Source organism: Micropterus dolomieu, linkage group LG01, assembly GCF_021292245.1.
Source record: "Micropterus dolomieu isolate WLL.071019.BEF.003 ecotype Adirondacks linkage group LG01, ASM2129224v1, whole genome shotgun sequence".
Taxonomy (NCBI): Eukaryota; Metazoa; Chordata; class Actinopteri; order Centrarchiformes; family Centrarchidae; genus Micropterus; species Micropterus dolomieu.
Window position 1 is genome coordinate 26,046,984 of NC_060150.1, and position 25,196 is coordinate 26,072,179.

Sequence of the window (25,196 nt, forward strand, 5' to 3'; positions counted from 1 at the left end):
GTAGGAGGTCTACACATGTTGATTGGAAGCAGAGCTAATCGGGGTGGGGCTCGCAACACAATGGAGCCTCCAGAATTAGTCCCCGAGTTTCCTGGTGTCCCCCATCACGTTGTTTACACATACACAAACTAGTGGAGAGGAGCAGTCAACCAGATGCATGAATTATAAATCTGACACAGATGACACCCTCCCCAGCCCCCGACTACAGCATGCAGCGCAGGAGCAAACATAATGAGGCAGGGATGGGCCCTTGAGAGTTGTGGATTGAGCCTTTAACTTCATCCTTGAGCAACTCCTCGCCGCAGACCTCCGGCGTTGCGTGGAACAGCACGGGGAGGTTAGATTCTACTCAGGATCAACATGCTGAAAAACAAACGGCTCAACTTCTATGCTTAGTCTTTACAGAAGAGAGCTTGCATTCGAGCTTGGCAAAAATAACACTGTCATATTTCCCTCGCCCCAGAGTGATTTAATGTTCAACTGAGCTTGAACAAGCTGGGCAGCTTTGTTTTGATACACTTGGGACACACCTCTCCCACTTACTCCTTCCCCGTGCTGTACCTTCCTGTGTCTTTCTGCTTTTTTCTTTGTCTTTAATTCTATTTTTCTCTTTTTGGTTCTCTTAAATTTCTGCATCAGATCGGGCAACATTTGCCAAGAACTTCAAATAATATCCCTTGGAGCAGGACACACAGGTAAGCACAATTTTAAGTGCAATGGGACTTATGTAACATTTTTCTGAAGTGCTTTTGAAGCCATCGGCTCCCACCCCACTCCTACAGAAATCATCCATTAAAATAAAGTAAGAAGTAAGTAAGAAATATGTGTTGTTTTCCTGCATCTAGTAAGAATACAATTCTTTGTTAAAGGTAAAAGCCAGGGAGTACATGGGTGTAGGAATGGGTACAGATAGGCTGACACTATAATTACTCACTGGAAGGGTTCCGTGAAAAACAGTGGCCGCTGTGAGTCCTTGGGGTGGAGGAGGAGAGTTCCTTATCCCTGAGCAACATATCAAAAGAGGGAGGGAACCTGCTGAGGAATTGCAACCAAGTCTATGTTCGCTGTGTTTGTGTTTACTCTCCATCAACTTTTGTCTCTCATCCATCTCTCATGCCTTTTGGCCCCTTCAGGGCGAATCATACTGCTAATGGCTCTTCAGGTAAAAGATGGATGTCATTTTTGTGTGTTTGTGTACATGCTATAGTGTGTGGGTGAGTGATAGTGGAGAACTTTTGCATATATACCATGTGTAAAAAGCAACCGGCACAAAAAGGGTTGCAGGTTTTACTTCAATAAACATGTTATCATCACCCTCAGCTATTTTGGAATTCCATTTTAGTTTTGATAGGAAAGACTTTACAGACACTCTGCAATCCTGTGGTTTTGGTCAGTTTCAATGTTCCCTCTGTGCCTCTTGTTAACTGAACCACTGCTCTGCTTACCCGCTGAACAATGAATAAGAGAGGCCCACTGTAGTAGACTAGATGGAGAGCTTTTCTCAGAGAGTGAATAAGTTTTACAGCTGACTCAAATGTTTTTTTTTTGTCCTCTCTCCAGCGCCTTAGTGACTCCAGTGAAAACTAAGCAGAGACTCTGTTTGTGGCTCCAGCTGTGACTTATCTCAGTCAGTGGCCCCAGCATGCTCATCATCACCTTCCTGCTGGGGTGTATAGACTTAGTAAAAGGAGGAGGGTGAATTGGGGCGTTTATGGGTAGAGATGGGTGGCTGGTACAGGTCAGGGCAGGACTTACATTATTCTCACAGCACACAGATTATCAGCTGTAAAGGGGTTGGTTAAGTGAAATAACAAAAAACCTTTTTTTTTTTGCTTACTTCTGATCGTACCTAGTCTTGCAAATAGTTTTGTTTTGTCCAAGTTTATCTCTCTGAGATGTCTGCTTCCACATCAGACAGCCAAGTGAAGCAAGTGAAATGGGAACTTCAGAGCTCTGGAAGCAAAAAACGAAAAAACTAATTAGAAATAAGTCAAACTTGACTAAAAATCCAGCCCTCGAACATAACCTTGCTCAATACCGCTCAATACAACTGCATAGTTGCTCACCATGTTGTGCAGTTCACTCTTTAGGTCTACATAAGGATGATAATAATAAAAAATAAAAACCAGTAAAGTTTTTCAAGAAATGTCAGTTTTTACTGGAGGCTATAATTGATATTTTTATAAAAACAATATATCAAAATGTGAAATATATCACATTTTTTATAGTTGGCTAATACAACAAAGTGCAATGGAAACAGACACAGTGAATAAATCACGACATATACAGAGCATGTGACTTAAACGTCCACTGAAGCTTCTGCTCCATTGAGGAGATGAAAAATAGTGTGGACGAAAACATCAGACCTGCGTGGAGTGATGAGGAGGCTAAAGTCCAGACATGCCTTCACAACAGCAGGACAGAGAGGTCCAGACAGTGTAGATATTTTTAGATGCAAAAGATGACGCTTAAAAAGTTGGAAAAACATTACAAAAGTGTGTACGTGGATATCATTAAGAAACCAACACTGTGATGATATAGTCCGTGCGCTACGCTAATAAAACCTAATTGGAGCTAATGCTAACACAACTACACAACTAACAAACTAACAGTTCTTTAACTTTGCTAAAATAATTTTAATTAAATTAATTAATCATCTATATTAGAATATGGATAGCAAACCCCAAGAACATGTTTAATGTTTTCAGAATGACAGATGAAAGAAACCGTCCTCGATAGAGATTCCTAGTGGAACGGGGCTAGCCTGAGTGATATCAGGACTTCGGCTGTCTAAATAAATTTTTTTACAGCAACGTGTCTCTGTCAAGTCTCTGCTACTCTTAAACCCACAACCATTTTCATAGAAATTATTTATTTGGTAGATAATGGTTCCAGTGAAAGCTGTTGCGTGTCCTGTGGATTATTCAGAGTGATGCATTTTCTGGAGAGACACGTTGCTGTTGATTTAAAAACACAAAAATGTAAAATAAAAAAACAAAAGTTCCGCATTGCTACATGTGTCAAGAGTTAAAAGTTAATTTTTTTGCGTGAACACACCCTTTAAAAACTGCAGTCACCTTTATGTCATCCACCACTTATTCCTGAAACAATGCACTTTCTCTGCATTGTCAGACTGGTAATTAGGCTTGCTGTGGTGTAATTACACATTACTGCAAACTTATAAAAACTTTTTGCACATTGGAAACACAGGGCTGTCTACACGATAAGCCTGTATTTTCCCTCTGGCACTCTTCCATCCGCCTTTCCTCTCTTTTCCATGTCTGGCTCACTGGGCTGTCTGTGTGTCTGCTGCACACTAGTCAGATCCCTTGAGAAATCGGGGACAGCCTGTATTGCTGTGTGTGTGTGTGTGTGTGTGTGTGTGTGTGTGTGTTTGTGTTTGTGTTACTGGGATTGTGTGTTTTGCCATATAACAGCCCAGTGATACTTAGAGAAGCAAGGAGAAGAGCAAACAACACACTGGGATGGCAAAATACACACCGAGTGATTCACTGAGTTGTCTACAAAGTCTGGCTAGCTTTTTCCAAAAGAGTGATCCATCTGAGTGCACAAACTCCTGAGTAGATCTGTCATCCAAATGATATGTGTGGTGAAATGAATGAAACATAATTTATGACGGAATGTTTTGTGCAGTGGGATTCAGTACCTTGGCAGCAGACAGCTAATGCGAATTGGATCACCATGACTCTGCAATTATCCCCCCCCCAGTACTTCATCTGTAAAAGCACAGAAGACGACAGCCATCAGTCACACCGACTTTCTCTCTGCGAAGTGTACTGATGTTGTCTGTGGCATGAGCAGCCCTGATGTGGACATATCAAATTAGCCACAATGTCTGCATGAAAGCACTTATCTGTGTGACTCATATACCACACATAGGTCAGATATCTCACCCATGAGCACCTCGTGTCCTGGCTTCACAAAGCATCTATATCTTATCTAATTCAGATAATGAGTGGCATACTTTTGTGTTCAAACTATGTGTCATGTCACAAAGAGAGCAGCAGGTTAGTGCCCTCTGTTTTAGCAGTTCTGTGTGGGTTACAAGTTTGATCGGATGTGTATGTCCTGTTGTGCTTTTGAGAAAAAAACACCACATTTTTGATCAGCCCGAGGCTCAAATGGCTTAACAGTAAAATGAAAAAGAGAGGAGGGGTCCAGTGACCTTGCAAGCTCCTTAAGGAGATCTCAGGCTGGCAACAGCAGAATGAGGGGTGGATTAATTTCATTAACCAATTAGCGCGAGGAGAGAATGGGTGTGTCATTACTTCATTGGTTCCACTCCCACCAATTATTGCACCACTTTTAAACAAGCAGCTTAAACCAGATTAAATGAAATCTTAGTAAAAGGAAAGAGGAGAGGCTGATGAAGTGTGCAGCCATATGGCTCACTATTTTGCAGTCCCTGGCTAAATATCTAAGATCCACTGAAACAAGCAATTAACTACATTGTATTGATGCAAACTGCTTCCTCAGTACAGTGTTGTCTTTTTTTCCCCAAGCCATGCTTTTTTCCATTCCAGTCCCGGGTTACATGACCTTTTTTCAGCCAGAAAATACTTATCACTCTTTCTCACTGTGAATGGAAAATGTTCATACTTGGTCCTTAGACTATGGTTCCCAATCTTTTCACGTCCAACGTACCACACGACAGATGAGCTCATGTTACCCCTTCAGTGACTACTGAATTGATTTTAAACTGAATATTGTTACAGATGTTTCTTCATATGGGGCATACTAATCAATATGCAGTTGTTGAAGTTTATGGTTGGTCTCTTTTGGACTGGGTCTGATGACATTTTCAATTATACAACTATACTATTTCACCTCTTTATCCATCACTTTTAGATATCTACTTCAACTTCTCTGCACACATGCTAACTAGTTTTCACACAGATTCTCAGTTGCAGCACGAGGTGTTATGGTGTTTGTTTGAGGCGTGTCCGCTGCTGTCAGCCTATTTTCAGTGGTAGTTTATTGGTTGTTGTCACAATTAGAGCTGATCCATTGGCTGTAATCCAAAGCAATAAGCTGTTATTAGCTTATTACAGTATCACCTTGTACATCGGACGAGAAATGACAAGAAATTGCATTACAGAAACGCCAAAGAAATGCTTGAGGTTGTTTAGAATCAGTGTCTCCATTACATAATTTGTCTTCCAGAAAGCACGGACAAGTTTTTTTTTCAATTCTACAATGTCCCTGTATTCTATAGGTCAGCATCACAACAATCTGTTCTCTTGCTTCTGGGTTTATTTATTGTGTACAAAAATCATTTGCTTATTCCCTCATTCCATACTAATATAATACAAACTAGAATTTATTCTATAGTGAGCAATAAATTCAGACCCTTTGCATCATGACTGACAGTGTTAAGTTGTAAAATGGTCATTTTTGCGTCCATAAAACGCAACACATTGCATTGTAGGATTTTTAGAAGAAAGTAGCATGGACACTATTTTATTTCATTTAATTGTGGGAACCTTTGAGGGCGCTATATAGTGCATAACGTTTAAATCTCTGAAAGTAAATATAGTGCACTATATTTAAGGACTGATGTGGCCACACCCATCGTATCAGAAGTACCCCCTGGTTTACACACACCCCTGGTTGTGAATCACTGCTTACTGTTTAAGAGGATTTTTGTAAGGCTTTCAGGGAACTGTAGGAAGTCACTACTTAGTAGAAATAGCCAGTTTTGGGGAAAGTGAGATGACACAAAAGTGAAACTTTTAATCCCAAAATAACTGCTGCAATGCATGGTTCATGACAAATTTACGTAGTTGTAAGAGTATCTTTTGCTGACAAGGCTTAATATCAGCTGATAAAATCTGGCAACTTCCCTCGGGACTCAGGTTCATTGTGTGAAAATTTGATTTCCCTTTTAGTATAAACTAAAATGGGAAGGGTTGAGGTGGTGATGGAGCAGTGGATAAGACACATACCTTTGGTGTTAAAGACCAGGGTTCGAATCCCACTGTGACACGTCCACCAATGTGTCCCTGAGCAAGACACTTAAACTGTAGTTGCTCCAGAGGTGTGTGACCTCTGAATTATTATTATTTCAAACTAAATGATCTTTCATATTTTAATAATAATAATTTGCTTACATGGTGCATATTTACAAAGAAATCACATTTAATTAGCCTATAACCAAACTAAGTTGGGGAACATGGGGTGCTCTGTAGGGGCTCAGAGCTAATTTCTTGTCCCATGGTCGGCCCTGGTGGGAGAATATTTCATTTAAACAGGTAGATAATAAAAAACAGGTGAACATCATGTAATTTCCAAAAGCAACTCCCCAACACAATAGGGATACAGTTGTCTTCATGAATCCGGATCAAGGTGGATCAAAGTGAATCTCTGCATCAACACAAGGCAGCTGTTCACACCAGTGGTTCAGAGGTGAGGGGGCTGTACATGATCCTCATGTGTTGAGAGTGGCCCGCGTGCCCTCTTCCCCACAGATCTCTTACCTTATAAAAATAACCACAATCCACAGCCGGACCAAAATGCACAAAGAATCCCCGGTCGGCCCCTCAGATCTCCTGAGCAGATGCCTGTGGGTGGTGCGATACTGCCAGGGAGGCTCAGAGCTCATACAGTCAGGCCCTCTCCACATCTGTCCTGAGTTATGGTAGCCACTTTACTCCGTCAAAAACCAGCTGTTTAGAGATTTGCTTTGTTGTTGTGTAGAGCTGGTTTGCTCATGGCTGTGTTACATGGGGAAGAGGTCTAAAAATTAGATTGGAGTAGATTCAGTGCTTCTGTGTGTGTTAGTATGAGACTGAATGCGTTTCAAAAAGCCTGAATAGCAGTGCTTTTTCTCCAAATTTCACTCTTTCAGCTAGTAGCTGACCAGTTGCTTGGATCACATCCTAGAGAAATAAAAGCTTTCCGGAGGAAGAAACTGAGTAGATTAGATAACCAATGTTGGGACATGATGTAGTGACCTCACTCCTTCTCTGAGTGTATTTGAAGTAATCATCTCGTAGCATGTCATGGCTGAATAACACATTTTGTTTTCAATAGAGTTTCGTACTCAGACATTTTGTAACAGACAGACAACAGTGTCACTGAGCAGTAAACAAGGAGCATATGTTCAGAATCACTGCCCAACAATACCCCCAAATGTTGACAATGGTTTCCTGCTGTTGATTCACATTTTCAATTGAGGCGGTGGTGACAGATAGAGGAATGTAACAGAGAATCAGTTTTGTGTTTATGTTACACTGTGGTGCAATTGTTTGGGTTCAGAACAGCTCCTGTGGCTCTGTGAGATAGATTCAGAGGATGCAGTGACCACTGGATACTCTAGCGTTCCTAAAATAATCCTAATTATAGGTCTACAGATGGATTCTGATGGGAAATGGACAATTTTGGTCCACAAGGCCCACAAATGCGCAGTTATTATAACTGAGCCAAGTTTAGCACATTCTTTCTGTATGAAAGAGCATCCAACTTTTGAAATCAGCTAGATAGACCAGAAGCAGCATAAAATCACTTTCTTTGAGAGTGAGCCATCACAATTATATTAAATAAAATCCATGTAGAAATGGTTTCACATCCAGTGCAGCTTCCAAATGACCTGGCAAGTTTTCTTTTTTTTTGTTGTCAAGAAAGGTCAAAACATCATCAGATATTTGTCAGAAGTTAACTCAAAACAAATACTGAGCCTGTGAGCCGGCTCCTGGATGACCAGTGACCGTAAATTAGACCGATCACAGAAAGGATCACGTTTGCCAGGTGGCACCGTAGCCCCCGTGTTGGTAATCTGTCTGGCCCATGCCAAGCTTTAAAAGGTGGCCACACGTGCTACTTTAGGATTGCTACAATTACAGCCTTCCAAAGCCCATTACCTGCTGGACTATTTAAAGCTACTGTAGCAAGCCACTTTCCACAGCCACCTTTGATGTGAGCCTCACCTCAGTAGAGGTAATTTATACAATATAACATATATTTATACAACACTGATTGGACATAATTAAAAGGATGTCTTTTCAGTCCTCTGTTTTCTTTTTCAGTTTTTCTGTAATTTGTGAATTTTAACAACCTGGAATAACAACGTTCTAATATTCTGTTTTTAAAGAATCCCTCCAGTATTTCTTATGTGTTATGTTTAAAGGTTTCCTACCATTGGGTAGGGAAATAAAAAATAGAGAAAATTACATGTAGGCGCTAATAAATTGAATACAGACAAAATCTAAATGAACTCAATATTTTACATAACTTTTTAACAGCTGGCAAATGCTCTCAGTATCATGAACATCCTCGCTATGTCCCTGTTTTCAGACAATAAATCAATTATGTTAATCATTTACCTACTAAAATAGTAGCTCAACATTTTTGGAAATACACTTGCAATGAGTTAGATGAGGTGACCACTATCTATTCATTAAATATGAAACTACAGCTAGTGGGTGGTTAGCATACAGTTTATCAAAAAGAATGGAAATGGGGAAGTAGCTAGCCTGCCTCAAAACCTGCTTTCCAGCACCTCTAAAGCTCACTTTTTATCACGTTGTAGCTTGTTTGTTTAATCTATACAAAAAAACGTGTAAAAACGACACGTGGCGGTTTTACAGTAGGCTGTTTGCTGGACTATTTCTTGGCCAGGTGCTGTTAGGCTGAATTTTTTATCTTCGGACTGAACCAGGTTAACTTTTTCCCCTTGTCCAGTCTTTATGCTAAGCTACAGTACCCGTCTCCTGGCTGTCAGACAGAAGAAAGCAAATAAGTATATTTTCCCAAATTTCAAACTATTCCTTTAAATCTGTCCCAATTACAAAGGAGGTGATATAAAGCAAATACAACAGAGTAAGAGGAGCATGTTCAAGCTTTGAAACAATTCAAATGCAGGTCTCAATCAAGATGTCCCTGCTATTTCAGTTTAGTTTCATGCATACAAAATGTATAAAACATTGTCCAGGATCAGCTACTCTAAATCCAGCTCTTCTGCCCTGTATTTACTGTCACTCTTAAGATTCATGAATTCAAGTTTTCTTCCAGGTTGTTATTGCTCACTGACTAGAGGAGCAGAGAGATATCCACATAAAACCCCCACACCTCCAGAGTCAAGATGTTAGACCAGAGTTCGGGGGAATTGGGGAGTGGCAACTGCGGCAGCCCACATCGGGCAGCGATACTCACCAAGCTCACAAACGTTCAAACTCAAAACCACAACTGGCAAACGGAGCGGTGACATCAGCGTCTCTGCACCACATTTCAGTGTGTTGCACATAAGCTGCATATGCAACGCACAATTGAAAACAGGCACGACTAGATTGCAGCAGAAGTGATGACCTTCAGTGATACTGAGCAGATGCCAGTAAGTCACGGGCCAAATTAAATGATATGCCTTTTTCAAACTACTGTAACACAGCAGTTACAGTATCTCATATCCCATCTCATCCCAATTGTTCTTGTCAGGTTCCTCACTTTTCTCAGTTTCTTCATTCAATTTCAGTTTCTCCTTGCCTTATCATGTCATGCAGTCCAAAGTCACACCCTCTGCTATCTAAATGTTTCATTCTATTGGACAAACTGCGTTCAAGCTCCGATGAGAACTAAAACATCACCTTTTTGTTATTAAGTCATTATGGAGGGTTTTTTCCCATATACTAGTGACCACGGCATATGTAAAGTCAACAAATGGAACAATGGCTAGCTTTACAGGAAAGGAGATAATCATCAAGTAGGTAATTCAAAGTTAAGCTGACTTCATATAAACATGATTATTACTGTTACAGCTAATTGCCAAGGAGACTCATTACTAGCTGTGATCAGGCAACATGAATAGACAAAGATGCCATTACAAATGAATAAGGGGATGAATTTCTATGGTCACCTACTAGGCAGTCCACTGAAATCATTTCCACTGTGGGAATACACAAGCCTGGGCCGACAGAAGCATATCAGCCTGCCTTAGTTTCAGGGGAATTCAGTTATATGCAACATCTGTGTCAATATTATGGAGGTTTTAGGGTCCTCTGTTCTTTTTAAGAGGTGGAAGGGGTGTACAACTTTCAGCTCTGAAGGCCTGGAGCTTAAAGTAGGTTTTGGCAAATCTTACAGGAGAACCAAAACAAAAAGTGGAACAAAGTTTGATCAACTGCTGTAAATAACTTTTTATAGTAGGCCTAATGTTATAAAAACACACATAATTATTTGTGATACATGGTTCATTTTCACTTTGATTGTTTAGGGCTGCAGTTAGCAATTATTTTCATGGTCAGTGAATCTACTGATTATTTTTTCAATTAATAGATTAATTTGGTCTAAGACACATCAGAAGACAGTGAAAATGCACTGCTTGTGTTTGCTATGTTTCTTGTATCATTTCATCAGTCTCATTAATCCGTTTGTCCCTGTTATTTGTATACCCTTTATTCCCGTGTACCCCCCCCTTCAGCATGTCCTCTTCTTGCCAGGCCATGGTTGTAAATAAGAATTTGAGATATAAGAATTTTAAATAAATGTGAAATAAAAAACACAAGTTGCTAGAGCCCAAGTGGTGTCAACAAATGTTGATTTGTCCAACCAGCAGTCAAACCCCAAAGATATCCAGTTTATTGTGATGTAGGCTATTACAAGGAAAATCAGCACATTGTCACAAACAACCTGGATGTGGGGAGATGATGGTCAGACCTACATTTTTATTAGCAAGTAGCCTGAGTGTGAAGTGACCTTATCACTGAGCAGCATCCAGCTGCCTCCCCGCTGGAGAAGAGGCATGTTTCCTCAGTGCTGTACTGTGGTGTAGGCTAGAGGGGCTGTTCCTTCAGCAGATCCCAGCTCAGTCCGTCCAGAGCAGCGGCGCGGATGAGCGCTGGGGACTAGGCGGAAAGGCAACAACGCATTTCACAGGTAAGAGTGGCCCCGGGTCGAGCGACATACCGCCTTTAATTCGGGCGTTCGTTTATGGGGGGCTGTTTCCTTTTTTCTCTCTTTCAAATTTCGCGACACAGGCGGTCTGCCGAGGAGGCGAGCAGCTGCTGTGAGGAGCAGACAGAGGTGGAGAGTCGCATCTGCTCTGCGTTCAACATTTCCAGCGGTCCCTCAACTTGCAGCCAAGCCAGCTACCTCGGCGCTCTTCTGTCCGGCTGTCACTGCCTCCTCTGCTGGGATTAGAGGATTTAGGACAACACTGTGCCACTTTAAGGACGCGACATTAGAAGGTGAAGGAGCGACAGGATGGCGGTCTTTATTTTTTAACTTGCAGCGTGTGCGGTGGCGATTGCCACTATCTGCGGACGCGCTCCTTCCAGCTGAAGGTTAAAGATTGCTGATGGAGCTAGCCAGGCTAGCGTTAGCCCCGTTGTGTATGTCGTTCTCTGTGATGAGGAATAGAGGCCAAACTAAAACGCAGTTTTATATGTTCTAGCTTACCAGCAGACTTATATCGAGAGAAACACTAATTATGGACTTACTCACTGCGGCCGTGGCTTGTATTCGGTAGGCATTCTGTGTTACTCCAAACAGCTAATACAATTTTAACTTGTAGAATTGCTTTCCCTTACATTTCCACAGCGGTATTATTTCCACATTGTGCTATGATAGGCACTATTAATCAGTTGGAGTTACAAAACAAAGCTATCACTGAAATGCAGCCTGCAGGCATTCATCCATCGAATTTAACCATTTAACCACTTATCTGTGTAAGGTCTTCAGTCTTGTTGAAACAAGTAGCCTATGCATCTCTTGCTCACTGTAAAGAAACACACAGATGTTGGAACAGAATTTGGCTTGGTTTCTCCCTGCGTCTTAGTGCGGGACGCATCGGGGCTAGGCTAGTAAGCTACGGCAGCAACCTGCAACGGGAACCAGCGGAGCTCCCGTCATGCCAAGCCTGTCAATCATTTCATAACGACATGATGACAACACTCGGGTCCTTTAATGTAGCTCTCGGTTCTGGTCGGATGCTTAGGACGACCAAATGGCGATGGAAATGAGCTGAAAATAGCCTTAGCAAATGGCATGCCAAGTTTAGGTAGCTTTGATGTTGGCATGTTGTCACTTTGTCACACCTGCTGTTTGCATGAAGATGCCCCCTCCCTCCCCGCAGCCTCCTGCACGCACTATAAGCTTGCATGACTATACTGCCAGCTATCCTGCCGTCAGTTTCCTGAAACTGTTAAATAATGACATTTGCTTCAGATTTTCCTTTTAATATTGACCGGGAAAGTTAAAAGGTTTTCCCAGCCTACAAGATCAGATGGATGAAACACTCGTCTATGCTCTGATCTTTAATCACACCTCAAGCTATGTCACAATGTTTGCAGTTGCTTAATACCTTTAATTTTAGAAGGTAATACATTGTGACTGTCACGTAGGGACCTCTAGAGGCCAGGAGCCAAGATTTCACCTGATCACTTAGTTATTGGAGTGTTGCTGCAGTGAACAAATGGAGCACCATCATCCCATTTTATCTCATCAGATTTGATTAACTCACTCATATTTGGGCCGGCCTGTCATGGCCTCAGGTCTGATTATTTTAGGTAGTGTTCTTTATGGATGTACTATTAACATTGCCCAGAAAAGATCTGTTCCCTCTTGCCAATATATTTCATAGCTCAGTGAGCTTACATCAAAAGCTGTTAGCAAAGTTCATTAAGTAGCATTTTTTAGACAGTGTGCAGGATGTATAGATAACAGCAGCTGATTGGTAAAAAAAAAAAAGGCTAACTAATGGAAAACATAGTCCAGACTAAGCTAATGTGCATTTTCACAGGAAAGGGTAAAAAAAATAAGTGTGCGTGGGCGCATATGTGTTATGTAGTAGGTCTTTCACACATCCTTGAGACCGGGATGGTGTGTGAACACAAGGCCCTGCTAGATGCCCTGAGAGGGGGTGTGGATGGGAAGATGGGGAGTGTATTAAGAAGGGAAGCAGCTCATTAATTCCTTCCAGCAGCAGGGGAAAAGGTTGGTCAGCTAAAGTGGAGGGGCCCTCCACGGCCATGAAATGAGTCATACCAGTTCAACTTTCTGGAGTGGTCCAATCAGCCAGCGATAAGTGTGGGCTGGGATAACTTCCTGGTGTTGCAGGCAGTGTGGTTATCTCAAGGCTAGACTTTCCCTTTCCAGTAATCGTATGTGTGCATTAGTTGTTTTAGCAGGTTTGACAGACTCTCTTCTTCACTCCGTCTGTCTTCAGCTTTATTTCTAGGTCAAGTGCATCAAGAAAATTAGTTTTTCTGCCATTGGGTAGATAGCCGAATCCTTTGAAAGTCATCTGATGTTTGCCCGGCTACAGGGATCCCCTTCGGAGGTCCTGCCTGATGTCACATGTGATGTCAGAGCAGCGGTGACGCAGGCAGGAGGAGGAAGGAGGCTGGTGGATGAAGCCAGCCAGAAATGTGTGAAAGCTACTGACATCTGCCAGTGTGCCTCTCAGAGCGAGAACGCAGGGCATTGAATCTGAGGCCTGGAATGGAATGCAAATTCAGCTTATATATTGTTATGTCCTAGCTGGATGCAAGCCGGTGGATGTTCATGTGTTTGGCAAATGGTTGAGCTGCCTGCTTTTTGATTTCTGTGTGTTACTTTTATGCCAGTGCAGTGATTAAGCCTTTGAGATAACCCTGACCATTCATTTTCATGTGTTTACGTAGAGGGTTTCCACGTTCATCAGGCCATCCGCAACAACAACACCTTAGTTAAATTGTGTGTGAGAGCCTTTTGATCCCACCTGTGATCTGCAGTCATCAACATAATTCTGATGTCGCCACGTCATTCTTGATGTGTTTAAGCTTTCCTGATGAGGTGTAGTGAGATTGTACGTTCTTTTCTACAACACTGTGCAGAAGGCATGCAGAGTCCATCTGATTTGCAGAAAGCCAGAGCGTGCTTACCCTTTGATCACTGTGTTTCTGTCTGATAAACTATGCCACTGTCATCTCTAGCAAGCCCCGGACCTTGACAGACACTAATTACCATGAAGCCAGTTTGGCATGCTCAGAAGCAGCATGGGTTGGGAATAGTTCAGTGCAGGTGAAGCCTGCTGTGTTGCAGAACATTGCCTTGGTGGATTAATGTGCCTAATAACTTCTCCTTCATGTTTTTTTTTCTCATATGAAATGATCATTTTCAAATGTTGACATGAGCTGTGGCGTTTTGGAGCAAATGCATAGCACTGAATCTAACTCCACATACTGTATGAGTGTTGGGTGTATTCAACTGAAAGAAATCTCATTACGTCAAATCGCTAGATTTCAGCTGAACTGAGCTAAGCCTGCTATCCAATGAAAAATGAGCCCATTGATGTGTGTCATACTGGTTGCTGCACATTTTTGTCTTGTGCGTTAGTGAGCTATTAGCTGTAGTATTCTTGTACTTAAGCCACATTTTCAGTGAAACACTGATAGTGCATTAGACAAATGTTAGACAAATATTTGGCTTGACTACTTTTTACAGTATGGTCTGGTTCTGAAATGAATCAGAACCAGACCATACTGCTCAGACTGTGATGTGTTGGAATATAGTGGAGAAGAAACAACCCCCTTCCACCATACACACACAGACACAGGCACACACACACCCTCCATTCCATCCTGTCTTTGATTTCGCTGCCAGTGGTGTCTGACTGTAATAAGTTTTGGACTGAGGCAATGCAGCGGGAATATCTTAGCAGCCCACATGCTATTGTCTGTGAGCTGCCATTCACAAAAGCAAAACAACTGTTGCCATGGGATATGCTCAACAAAATAACGAAAGTGGGTGTTTTTTGGATAAACCTTTCCGCATGAGCTAATTGGCTCACAATGCACGGGCCCTCCCTGTTGCTACTCTCTCCACCAGGAGGGCGTGGATGCTGGAGAAAGGGCATGGGTTGCAACGTGATGATCTTTTTGTTGTTACCCATCATTAAAACAGATTAATTTGATAGTTTACCAACCTTAATTTTTCATTGTTGCAATAGGTCATATTTACCCTAAACCATAGTTGCATGGGTCCTGAGCCCGGTGGGATTTATTTGACGGATGGCGAGTGCACAGAGGGCAGGTAGCTCCCCCAGATATGCCCACGCTTTATATTGCTGAGTTACAGTCTACCTGAAGTGGAGAACAATGTGCTTCCTAGAGGTCAGCGCAGGGTAAAATATGGCCTGCGGCTGTTTATTCCTCCAGGCCCAGCCAAAAACAGGCCTCCAACTTCTTTCCCCAAGCCAAACAGGAGCCTGCAGAGAGCCTGATTGGAAACATTTGCGACACCGTCGGGTCTTCTCCTTCCCCACAACGACGCACTTCCTCAGGAAGAGCGACGGCCCCTCCACTGGACACAGTGATGTCACATAGATAAACAATCTGCGGACCGTTGCTGTTTGTTGAATGTGATGGGCTGTCATCCCGGAGAAACCCCTGTGCGTGCACAGTCCTAGCAGATGCAGGCCAGAGACAAGCCAAGTACACACCCACTCGGGTCAGTTGTTATAGATCCAAGGAGACTACGAACAATGTGTTGGAGAGGTGCGGCTCTTGTGGAATATTTTAGGAAGCAGGCTAATCGTATTTTGGTTCCAGGCTCTGGTGTATGAGATTTCTTTTGTTGTGGTGTTTTTCTGCTGGAGCCTGTTAAATCCAGATTTGTTTTTGTCTGTAGTTCTTCACTTTAAGGAGGACTGTGCTATTTTAACACATCTGTGTCTTCTTCAGGACAACATTAATCACTGTTACTCAATTTGTTTTGACCACAGTGCAGAAATAATAAGAGCAGAGCACAGACGAGTGTTTCAAGAAGAAGATAATCTTATGGTTATTACAGTATATTTTCATAGACTTTCATGACTTCTTACTATCCACATAGTCTGTAACCTATGCCTGCAATCTGGACTGTTTACGAACACCCTCTAACTCTGCATTTCTGTACTCCCCGAGGCCTAATCTAGGTCTCTGTCTTACATTGTATGCCACCCAGGCTGTCCCTCTGCTCGCCTTCCTCCCCACCTCCCCAGTATGCTCTCATCTCACTTGGCCCATGAATAAGGATCTGACACCAAACTGCCAACCTGCAAGCCGTCAGGCCCCTGCAGCTTGCTGCTGGTGTAACCACCAGTAAGGGCACAGGCCGCCCTAACGCAGCTAAAAAATGCTTGTATCTGTTTTTTTATAAACAAACCGTGACCTTAACAAAAGTTCACATGACCTCAAAAGCGGCGAACTTGCATCTTTCACTGCATAGTAAATGTAGAGTAAGTGAGGTTACAGTAGTAGTGTACAGTGGCTGATTAGAGAAACTGTGGAGGCTGGTGTGAGGGTCGTCTGCAGGGAAATGCCAGCCCTCATGTGGTTCTATTTATTTTTAGCTTACTTTGCAACATATGTTATCCATAAACTATATAACTATATTTCTCTCTTTGAGTGAGCCGTGTCATTAAAATGCAGCAGATCTGCACTTTTTTCCCAGTTGCCAAATTCAAGAGCCTACAATGCCAGTCTTTTTCACACAAGAAGGCATTGTAGCGAAACACAATGTTGTTGTGTTTAGGGGAATGAAAGCCAACCATTGTTGCATACCGTTGCTTGAATCCGAGGTTTTATTTGATATAAATGGGTAATTCCATTGCGTAACAGCATTAGCAGTATTTAAACGGAGCTTGTCATGGAAAGGAAGGACTGGGGGTGGGGTAGAGGTAGGGGACTGAATGAGAGCCGGTCACTTTACAGGAGGAAATCCTCACTTTTACTGATGATGGAGATAATCCTCATTTAGTGATGACACCAAGAGCAATTGCCTCGGATTAAGGGTTTAGCTAGATTAGACAGCATATGGATGAGCACTTAAAACAGGTTCATGTGCATATATCATAACAAAAATGAATTATTATATTAGTGAACATAGTTACCTAAAGCTCACTTAATTAAGGCTTTGTCTGGTTGGAGGGATAGGCTTCATCTTCAGGAAGAAAAGGTGGTGATACTGATCTGACTTTGATCTTGAAGTCTGATATGGGCTTCTCAAATGTTGTAGGGAGACGTGGTGTTGCTTCTTAATTTAAAGTATAGAAGCATACTGTTAAAAAAATCTTGTACATCAAATTAGTGTGGTTGAATAATATGTAGTGACAAATTGCCACAAATATGACCATCTTGGATTCCATTTTGCTGGCATTTACTGTATTTCGAGGACACTGTGTGACTTATTGAACATCGTCACTGGCCTGTTGCCCAGCACAAGATCAACTACAGATCATGAAACAGCCAATGCTAATCTGAATTTAAATTGTTCACATGAGCCTTCCTACCAAACTCAGAACTAGCCTCTCCTTGAGGAGATTACTCAAAACGTAAATGGAGAGAGTTCAACTCAACAAAAGTATTAACTGGCTAAGCGCCAAGAGTCAATCCTCCAAAACTAACAGGTTTAAGGTTTTAAATGAAAAAGATAATCGTATTAGGGAACCACACATACAAAGAGAGCAGCATTTCACGGTCTTGGATCCTGTTAATCACCTATTAGGCTATCCTAAGGTTCAGGCATAAGGAGGAGGGGGGAGGGAGCAGGAGGGACTAGAATGGAGTAGTGATGCTGCCCTCTGAGTCAGGACTCCTTTCATAGATGGATTTTAGGAGCTCTATGGGACTATCATGGCTAAACAAATGCTAAGAAGCAAAACAAATGCTAATCTGCTTGCAGCTGAATACATTTCGGTGAGGCTGTGTCTGTTTTATAGAACAGAAAACACGCAATTTGGCTGTGCCATTAAACAATGATAGTGTGATTGGCTTTTAAACTGTCTGAACAGCATTTGATTCTGGCAACGAGTCTCATGCTGCTGTCCCTGAATGCCATTTCTTATTAGGGACAGCCAGGTTGTTGGCAGTCTGTTCCAGTGGAGAGTATTGAATGAGTGGGCTGCAGCAGCATCTGTCCTGTTGACAAGGCAGAAAGCATGACTTCATCAAGGGCATTACATCATGAGCAGATGCACCCTGGGTATCATCAATTCAGTTCCTCATTAGTCTTTGATACTAATACCTATAGTCATGTTTTGGGCCATAATGCTATTTTACCTTTATAATCATTGTTGATTATTTGGATATACTCAGTGTTTACTTATGGCTGCAACTAACTATTATTTTCAGTATTGATACTTTATTTGTCACATACATGCAGCTAAATTCATTCTCTGCATTTAACCTATCCCTGAAGGGAGCAGTGGGCAGCCGCTGTGCAGAGCCCGGGGACCAATTGGTGTGTCTTGTTCGTGGCACTGGCTGAAGAACTTAACATGTTTTTTGATGGTGGTGACCGGGGTTTCAACCCGGGAGCTTCTTACTGTGAGGTCACAGTGCTATCCACTGTGCTGCCCTAATTAGTTTGTCAATTGTTGTTTTCTCAATTAACTGAGTAATTGTGTAGTCAAAACTCTAAAATATATTCAAGTGATGAACATAGACGACAAAGAAAACCACCAGAATTCACATTTGAGGATTAGGAACCACAGAGTTTTTGGCATTTTTGCCTAAACAAATTACTTGATACAACGATTCAGAAAGGAAGGTAGTAGTTTTGGAATAGACAAAACATTCTCCAAGCCAGCCATTTTTAGGGCATATAGCTGAAAAAAATCTTCCTTTTAGACTAACCACAAAAAATACCTTTGAGATGAAGAGAAGATGTCGAAGAGGATATGGAGGTGAGCAGAGAGGAGTACAGTCCCCCAGTTGCCTCATTGATGCAGAACGTGAGCAGTGGTTGGCTGCTAACAGCTACCTGACAGCCACTGTATGGTAGTCAACAGGGAGCCCACTGTAAACAGTGACATTTCACTGCAGCACCACCAGCCTTCTGAAACTCACGCTGCTGATCATCACGCTATTGAGGGTTTGCTGTTTACCTACAGTCCTCTCAGTTCTGGAAATGGACCACTTTAGTGCTGGTGATCTCCGAGTGAGATTTAAAGAGGGTTGTTGCTAGGAGGACTGGAGAAGAGAGGAGGGAGGGACAGGCTGCTGGGTAGGCGGGTGATCTCGGTTTTGTTGTGGCAGCTCAGAATTTGGGTTTGGGGGTCTTTTTTTGTTTCGTCCTCTCAACTGTCCACATGGGTTAGGACCCTTGACAAAAACTGGACACGGGTAGCGGGGATAATGGTTTTACCGTCACATTCTTTTCTCTGTCTTTCTTCTTGTCTCTTCATGTCATCCCCCTCTTTCTTTTTTTCCCCAGTGATGGCCTCAGCTGCGCAGCTGTGCCGGTGATACTGCCGCTGCACGTAGGGAAGAAGCAGAGACGCCTTGACAACCGACCTACCTTCCTCTCTCTCAAAAAAAAAAAGGGAAGAGAAAGGGAAAAAGAAAACACACCAGCATAAACAAATGCGACCATGTACAGCGTGGAGGACCTCCTCATTTCTCATGGATACAAGCTGCCCAAGCATACCACCTCCTCCTCCACCCCTACCACAGTTCCCGTGTCTTCGTCCTGTCAGGCTTCCTCGTCCTCACCGCCGTCCTACAGCAAACACCATGAAATGTTGGAGAACAGGCCTGGTCCCAGGACAGTGAATGGCTATGAAAGAGGGCCCGGGATGCCCTATGGGAAAGGTGGCGGAACCAGGCTGCCCCAAGCATACAGCGGCGGTTGTCCCAACAACAACAACAACGAACACAAGGAGAGGAGCCAGTCCAGACGGGAGGGCGAGAGCCGGAGTCAAACTGACACCCACTCCTTGGGAGAGTCACTGACCTCAGACAGCGGGTAAGATGTAGCGTGTGCTGTGCCTTGAGACCAGTGATGTACTCCTGTCTGACTGACCCTTTTGCATGCCCTATCCTGATTATGGTCCTCATCCTTTACTGAAAAATGACACAGTTATTCATTATTATGGTGCTTTGATGGAGCATATTAATGAAATTAAATAACTCATCAAGGAGTTTTGCATGGAGATTTTGGATCGCATCTCAAATGAAACACTGCAGCTCAATCCCTCCCACCATCTCTCTCTTGCTTCTGTCATTCCACTTGTGTGTAACATCTCATTTCATCTCTATTCCCCTCTCTCCTCCTCTTCCCAATAAAGTCTTGGGCATGGGAGGAGGGATAATGTGTGCTGGATTCTTAATCTGCCACATGGGACTTTGGAGTTGTAATCAAAACAGGTTTTGGGCAAACCTATATGCCCCATTTGGGAATGCCCTGTCTTACACACACAGGGTGCCAGGTTTGTCAAGATACCCTTTCCCCCATTCTACCCCAAATATAACCAATATGCCTAACAAGCTTCTTCTGTTTCACAAGCATTATATCTACTTATATAATGCATACCCCATCAATGATACAGATTCATGTAGGGTTTATTTAAATATGTATATGGAGGATAGGCTATATTTAGCTTAGTCTGGAGTTATGCAATTGAAACCCTCTTGGGTAGGGACTGTTGGAACGTATGATATTTCCAGAGATATCGCCAGGCTGCAGCCAATCTGTTTTTTCCTGAAAACAAGACTGTTTAGTTTGCCTATTTGCACCAGTTCCGGGGGTTGGTGTGCTGTAACTGAGACAAAGTCAATACAGCTGTTCCCATGTCCACACATTTAGGCAGACTTGTCAGATTTTTTCCCCCCTTTTCCTCACATTTTCTTTTGCCCACTTTTTCACTAATGCCATTTTGCCACCTGCCAGTGACAAAAATAGTCAAATGACCTTGAATAATGTCTGTGGTTGTGTTAGTGTATTTTTCACTTTTCGGTTTATTCTTTGAGACGAGTAATCCGCATTTTCATGTCGCTGCTCTGCCAGCATTCTATTGGGAATGGGAATTGCTAAGACATATGTTCTGTGATTTCAGTCTGTTGTTTGTTCATCCTTCTATTTTTCTTCTCATCCAAATCCGTTTTGCCTGGCAGCTTTAGTTTAGATAAGGAGCAGGCCTATCTTGGCTCTCCCATTAGGCAGTGCTACTTAGACCCAATTAGACTAATGATGGTAACTCATCTTACATGAAATGCCCTCAAATTTAGCAGATTGGCATAAGTAGCCCCCCTTCCCCCTGCAAACATTTCTGGCCAGTGATGATCATGGATGGAAATGTCAAGGACGCTCACTGGCCTCGGCCTCGGGGGGTGTACACATGTGCTTGCGTCTTGTTTGCGTTGTCTGTCAGTCAGTCACTCTACAAATAGCCTGGAATGATCAGGCTGTATGCAGAGACCTATTGCATCTTGTTGTAGCCCATCAGGTCTGCCATCAAATATCCTCTCAGAAATATACTAGGAGCTTTCCTTAAATGGGTTTATTGAAATGCTGCTCGTTTTGTCAGATTAGGAGCTAAAGAAACATGCAACAGAAAGATTGTCAATGAAGCGTCCTCTAAATTGTTGATCCGTCTTGGAGGACATCCGGGAATAACAGCCACTGTGTGTCGTTGTGTAATGTGTTCATTATGCCCCATAGAAAGTCACAATTACCAGACACTGCACTGCTACTCATGGTCATCTGTCTCCATCTAGTGGGAAATGCTTTCAATTTTTGAATCTGTCCACATGGTAGACTGTTAGTGGTTTGCCTCTTATCCAATTTGTTGTTCACCTATTTGTTGTTCAGGCCCTGAACAATTGTATTTCAGTATTTAGATTGCTTTAAAGGTGCAAATAACTTTGCTAAAATCTTTCAGTGTGCGCAGCGTACCGCATTGCTTGGCTCATGTCTAAATCAGCTATGAACTAAAGGATCTTAAAGGTTGGGTTATGCTTGAAACAAACTGGTTTGCATGACACATACTCTGACCTTTCGTGGAAGGAATTCATAGTGTTGAACACAAAAAGATACAGAGTGGCACATAGTGGTGTAAAGAATGAATAAAGCAAGCTTGTGAGTAAGATTTTTGATAGTTGATTAATCTGTCGATTATTGAAACAAGTGATCGACTATTATGGATTATGTATTATGAATTGCAAAATTACAGTTTTGTTACAGATTTTCAATTAAATTTGAGGTTGTTTCACGCATGTGTGAATGAACAGTCAAGACAATAAAATAAATACTGCTTTCATAAATACATCTTTTTTTTCCCAGTCCTTTTATTGACCAAACAGGTAAATACAGTAAGAAATAACTGTGTGTGCAGTAGGGCTGCAGCAAACGATGATTTTAGTGCCCCCCCCGGTAACGGGATCAGTTGTGCACATTTATAGGTGATAGATATTTATTAGTCCTTTTGGAAATTCATAGTGTGTCATACAGCAAACATCAGACCGACAACCAGACAGTTGCTTTACAAACATCACCCGAGTGCTATACAAGATATGCTAAAGGCTCGTGCAGACTACATGACTTTCAGCGTCCGCCGATGGCCGTGCCGTTCACACAACTCAGTCTTGAAGTCGTTGTGGCGTTCACACTACGTGACTGATCGGTGACAGGGTGTCACACACTACACGAGCTGACAGCGGCTGAGGACTGCGGCATACTTTGGCTAGCCTTCAACTAAACAATCAATCGTGATTTCAGTTAAATGCTAAAGTTGCTGTTACTGTTACCTTGTCTGTGGTTGGCTGCTTTCTGATCAGGCGCCGCCGTGCTGTTGCCGAGGTGACATAAGTTTCGTTTTACGGTGGACGGACGGTAACATTACAGAGTTGTTGTTTTCTTTAGCTTGAAATAATCCCATACTTTTGACACTTTCTTCTTTGTCCCTCGCTATTTTCTCTCTCTTCCTCCACTTTGCAAACAGCTCCATTATAATCATTTTGTGTTCACAGCGTAAGCGCAATGTGCGACAGTAATGTCCCTGCGAAACACTGTGCTGTATAGTTATATGGATCAAATGAAGCATGACGCAAAGAATTGCGTCATGAATTTTATTAATCGATTTTATCGATTTAATCGATGAATTATTTAAGCCCTAGTGTGCAGCGCTGTGCGAGCACTCATCTGAACTGCTGATCTGCTGTCCAGTGACGGCGCAGCTTACACGCCGGTACTGAACACATATTTATATACAAAGAAAAGAATAACTTAATACATTACATTTGCTGAAATTTACAAGAGGGGACCAATAATAATGATTTTGTAGTAGGGAGTCTGAAGCGGATTAGCTGCTGCCTTGCACATAGAAAGTTTTTTAAAGCACATACTTGTCCAGTGTTGTCTAATCTTGTTCATTGGCCAACAATACGTTGTCCAGCTGTAAACATTGAGCGGTGCATTGTTTATGATTGTAAAGTTAGAGCACATCTGGAATGTAAACAGGACCGTTGTGTATCATAATTATTTGCTACTCTCAGCACTATTAACAATACTTTTACCGTGGAAATATGGATAGAAAGCGTTACAGCTCATAACGTGAAGTAACATGGCTTGAATTTTTAAGCTAGCTTGCTAACTAGCTTACCAAGCTGAGTCTTCATCATCTGGTCAACTTTACGTGTCTCCTCTTCAGGTGCAGACACTATTCCGTCCAACAAGCACTTTGGTTGAAGCATATTTATGTGTTATGTGTTTCCTCACAGGTTCTGTGATGGCACCAGAGGTCCTCAGTCACAGTCTAAGGATGTGTCCTACTGGAGGAGAAGAGGCCAGGACTTCACTGTGCTCCTGGACTATGCTGACTTCAGAGAGCCCCATGGAGGAGGGCAGGGCAGTTACAGCAGGCCGGAGGGGTCTCAACAAGCTAGAGGCCAAGAGTTGTCTGCAGAGGAGCGTCAGAGGGCAGCTCAGGAGAGGCAGCGTTGGGCCGCCCAGGCTCAGGCCCAGGTCCAGGCTCAGGCCCATGCTCATGCGCAGGCCCGCTCTAGAGAGAGGGAAGCCGCTCTCCACCAGTGGAGAATGGGGACTGAGAGGAAGTGTCAGAGCCTGGGGACAGATGAGTGGCGTCCAGCTGTGAGCTTTAGCCGCCAGCTGTCACAGAGTGAGGGTGAGCGTTGGGCACAGGAGCAGCAGCGGCTACATGCCCGGACACCAGAAGGCATGGTAGTCCACCCCAGGACCAAAGCCAAATCCCAGTCCCTGCCCAGGATGCTGCAGCCTGAGAGCCTGCAATATGTGGACATAGCCTCGTCCGGTCAGGAACTGTACAGGCGGGTCAATGGCCACCCACTGTCACACCATGACCTTTATAGGGCACCCCGCTGGCCGGAGAATGGCAGGCCGGCTAGTGCCAACCAACTCTCAATGACACCAAAGCCCCGCTTCACCAGACCCCCCAGACCTCCCTCCTATGAGATGCACCAGCAGATCAGGGGAAGTTGTGAGATGTTGTCTGGAAGAGACTCAGTGATTTCCCAGGCCAGGGACAGAACACCACTTCCTATATCAAGGACCGGTGACTCCCAAATGGACTTTTTTGCACAGGACTCTGGACCTCCAGGATACATCCCTCCCCCATCATATAAAAGAGCTCCTATCATGGGAGTGGGGCGTCGGGGATATGGTGAAATTGCTGTTGACTACAGGTACAATTAGTCTCTTTCTCTGTCTAAATTTAAAAAATTCAACAATTTTTTCACTTTCACATTAATTACCTGTGCTTTTAAATTGAACGCTGAGTTTGTGAGAGCCACCCCTGGATTTACGTTGTTATTATTATTATTATTATTCAGTTAGAATTAGTTATCTTCAAGAGGCTGTAATGTTATGTGTTGTAAACTTGAGACTAAAATAAATATTTATTTTAATGAAAGAAATTTACAGCTCAGCATCAAAAAGTTACACATACACCAATCATTTGAATAATTTTCATACAATTATTTCTAAGAATGTGAAAGAATGCTTCAAAGGACAGTATCACTGAATAAGAGCATTCAAGTTATGTCCTGCTTGAAGGAAAATGTACTCAGTATTTGTGACCAGAGATGGTACAGCCGCTTAATACTGCATTTAATGTCAAACCTATACATCTCAAATGATACTCAACTTAAAAGTTAAAAAGTGTTACAAAGCATAACGTGAGACTGGCCCAGGCCAGATTATGATAGATCTCTCCAAATGGATTTGTTATGCCGTGACAATGGCAGCTCAGGATCATCGTCTGTTCTTTGTTATCTGGTGATATTTGTTGATATTTATAAATGTATCTGTACAGTGCAACAAAGGTATATTATATGTTGTATGCTGAAAGTGATTGCCATTTCACTTCAACATTTGCAAAAGTACTTCTTAACTCGCTTAATAGATAGTGGAGTGCAGTTAGGTTGGCTAACATCACTTCAGTTATTTTTGAAGCTTTTTGTTCCCTT

General features: G+C 42.6%; 1 protein-coding gene across 3 annotated transcripts in view; it reads left to right on the top strand.

Moving 5' to 3' along the window:
- Positions 1-597: 597 nt before the first annotated feature.
- The window catches only part of jcada (junctional cadherin 5 associated a), a 32,207-nt gene continuing 7,608 nt past the window's right edge, over positions 598-25,196 (top strand). The window contains exons 1-4 of one of the 3 annotated variants that reach the window (XM_046062611.1): positions 10,784-10,887; positions 10,989-11,198; positions 19,189-19,719; positions 23,472-24,413. In XM_046062611.1, coding sequence (XP_045918567.1) covers positions 19,346-19,719; positions 23,472-24,413 — 1,316 coding nt within the window. In that variant the 5' untranslated portion in view covers positions 10,784-10,887; positions 10,989-11,198; positions 19,189-19,345. Of the gene's footprint in view, positions 696-10,783; positions 10,888-10,988; positions 11,199-19,188; positions 19,720-23,471; positions 24,414-25,196 lie in introns of those variants that run through there. The other 2 variants (XM_046062629.1, XM_046062621.1) reach the window with 2 other exon arrangements.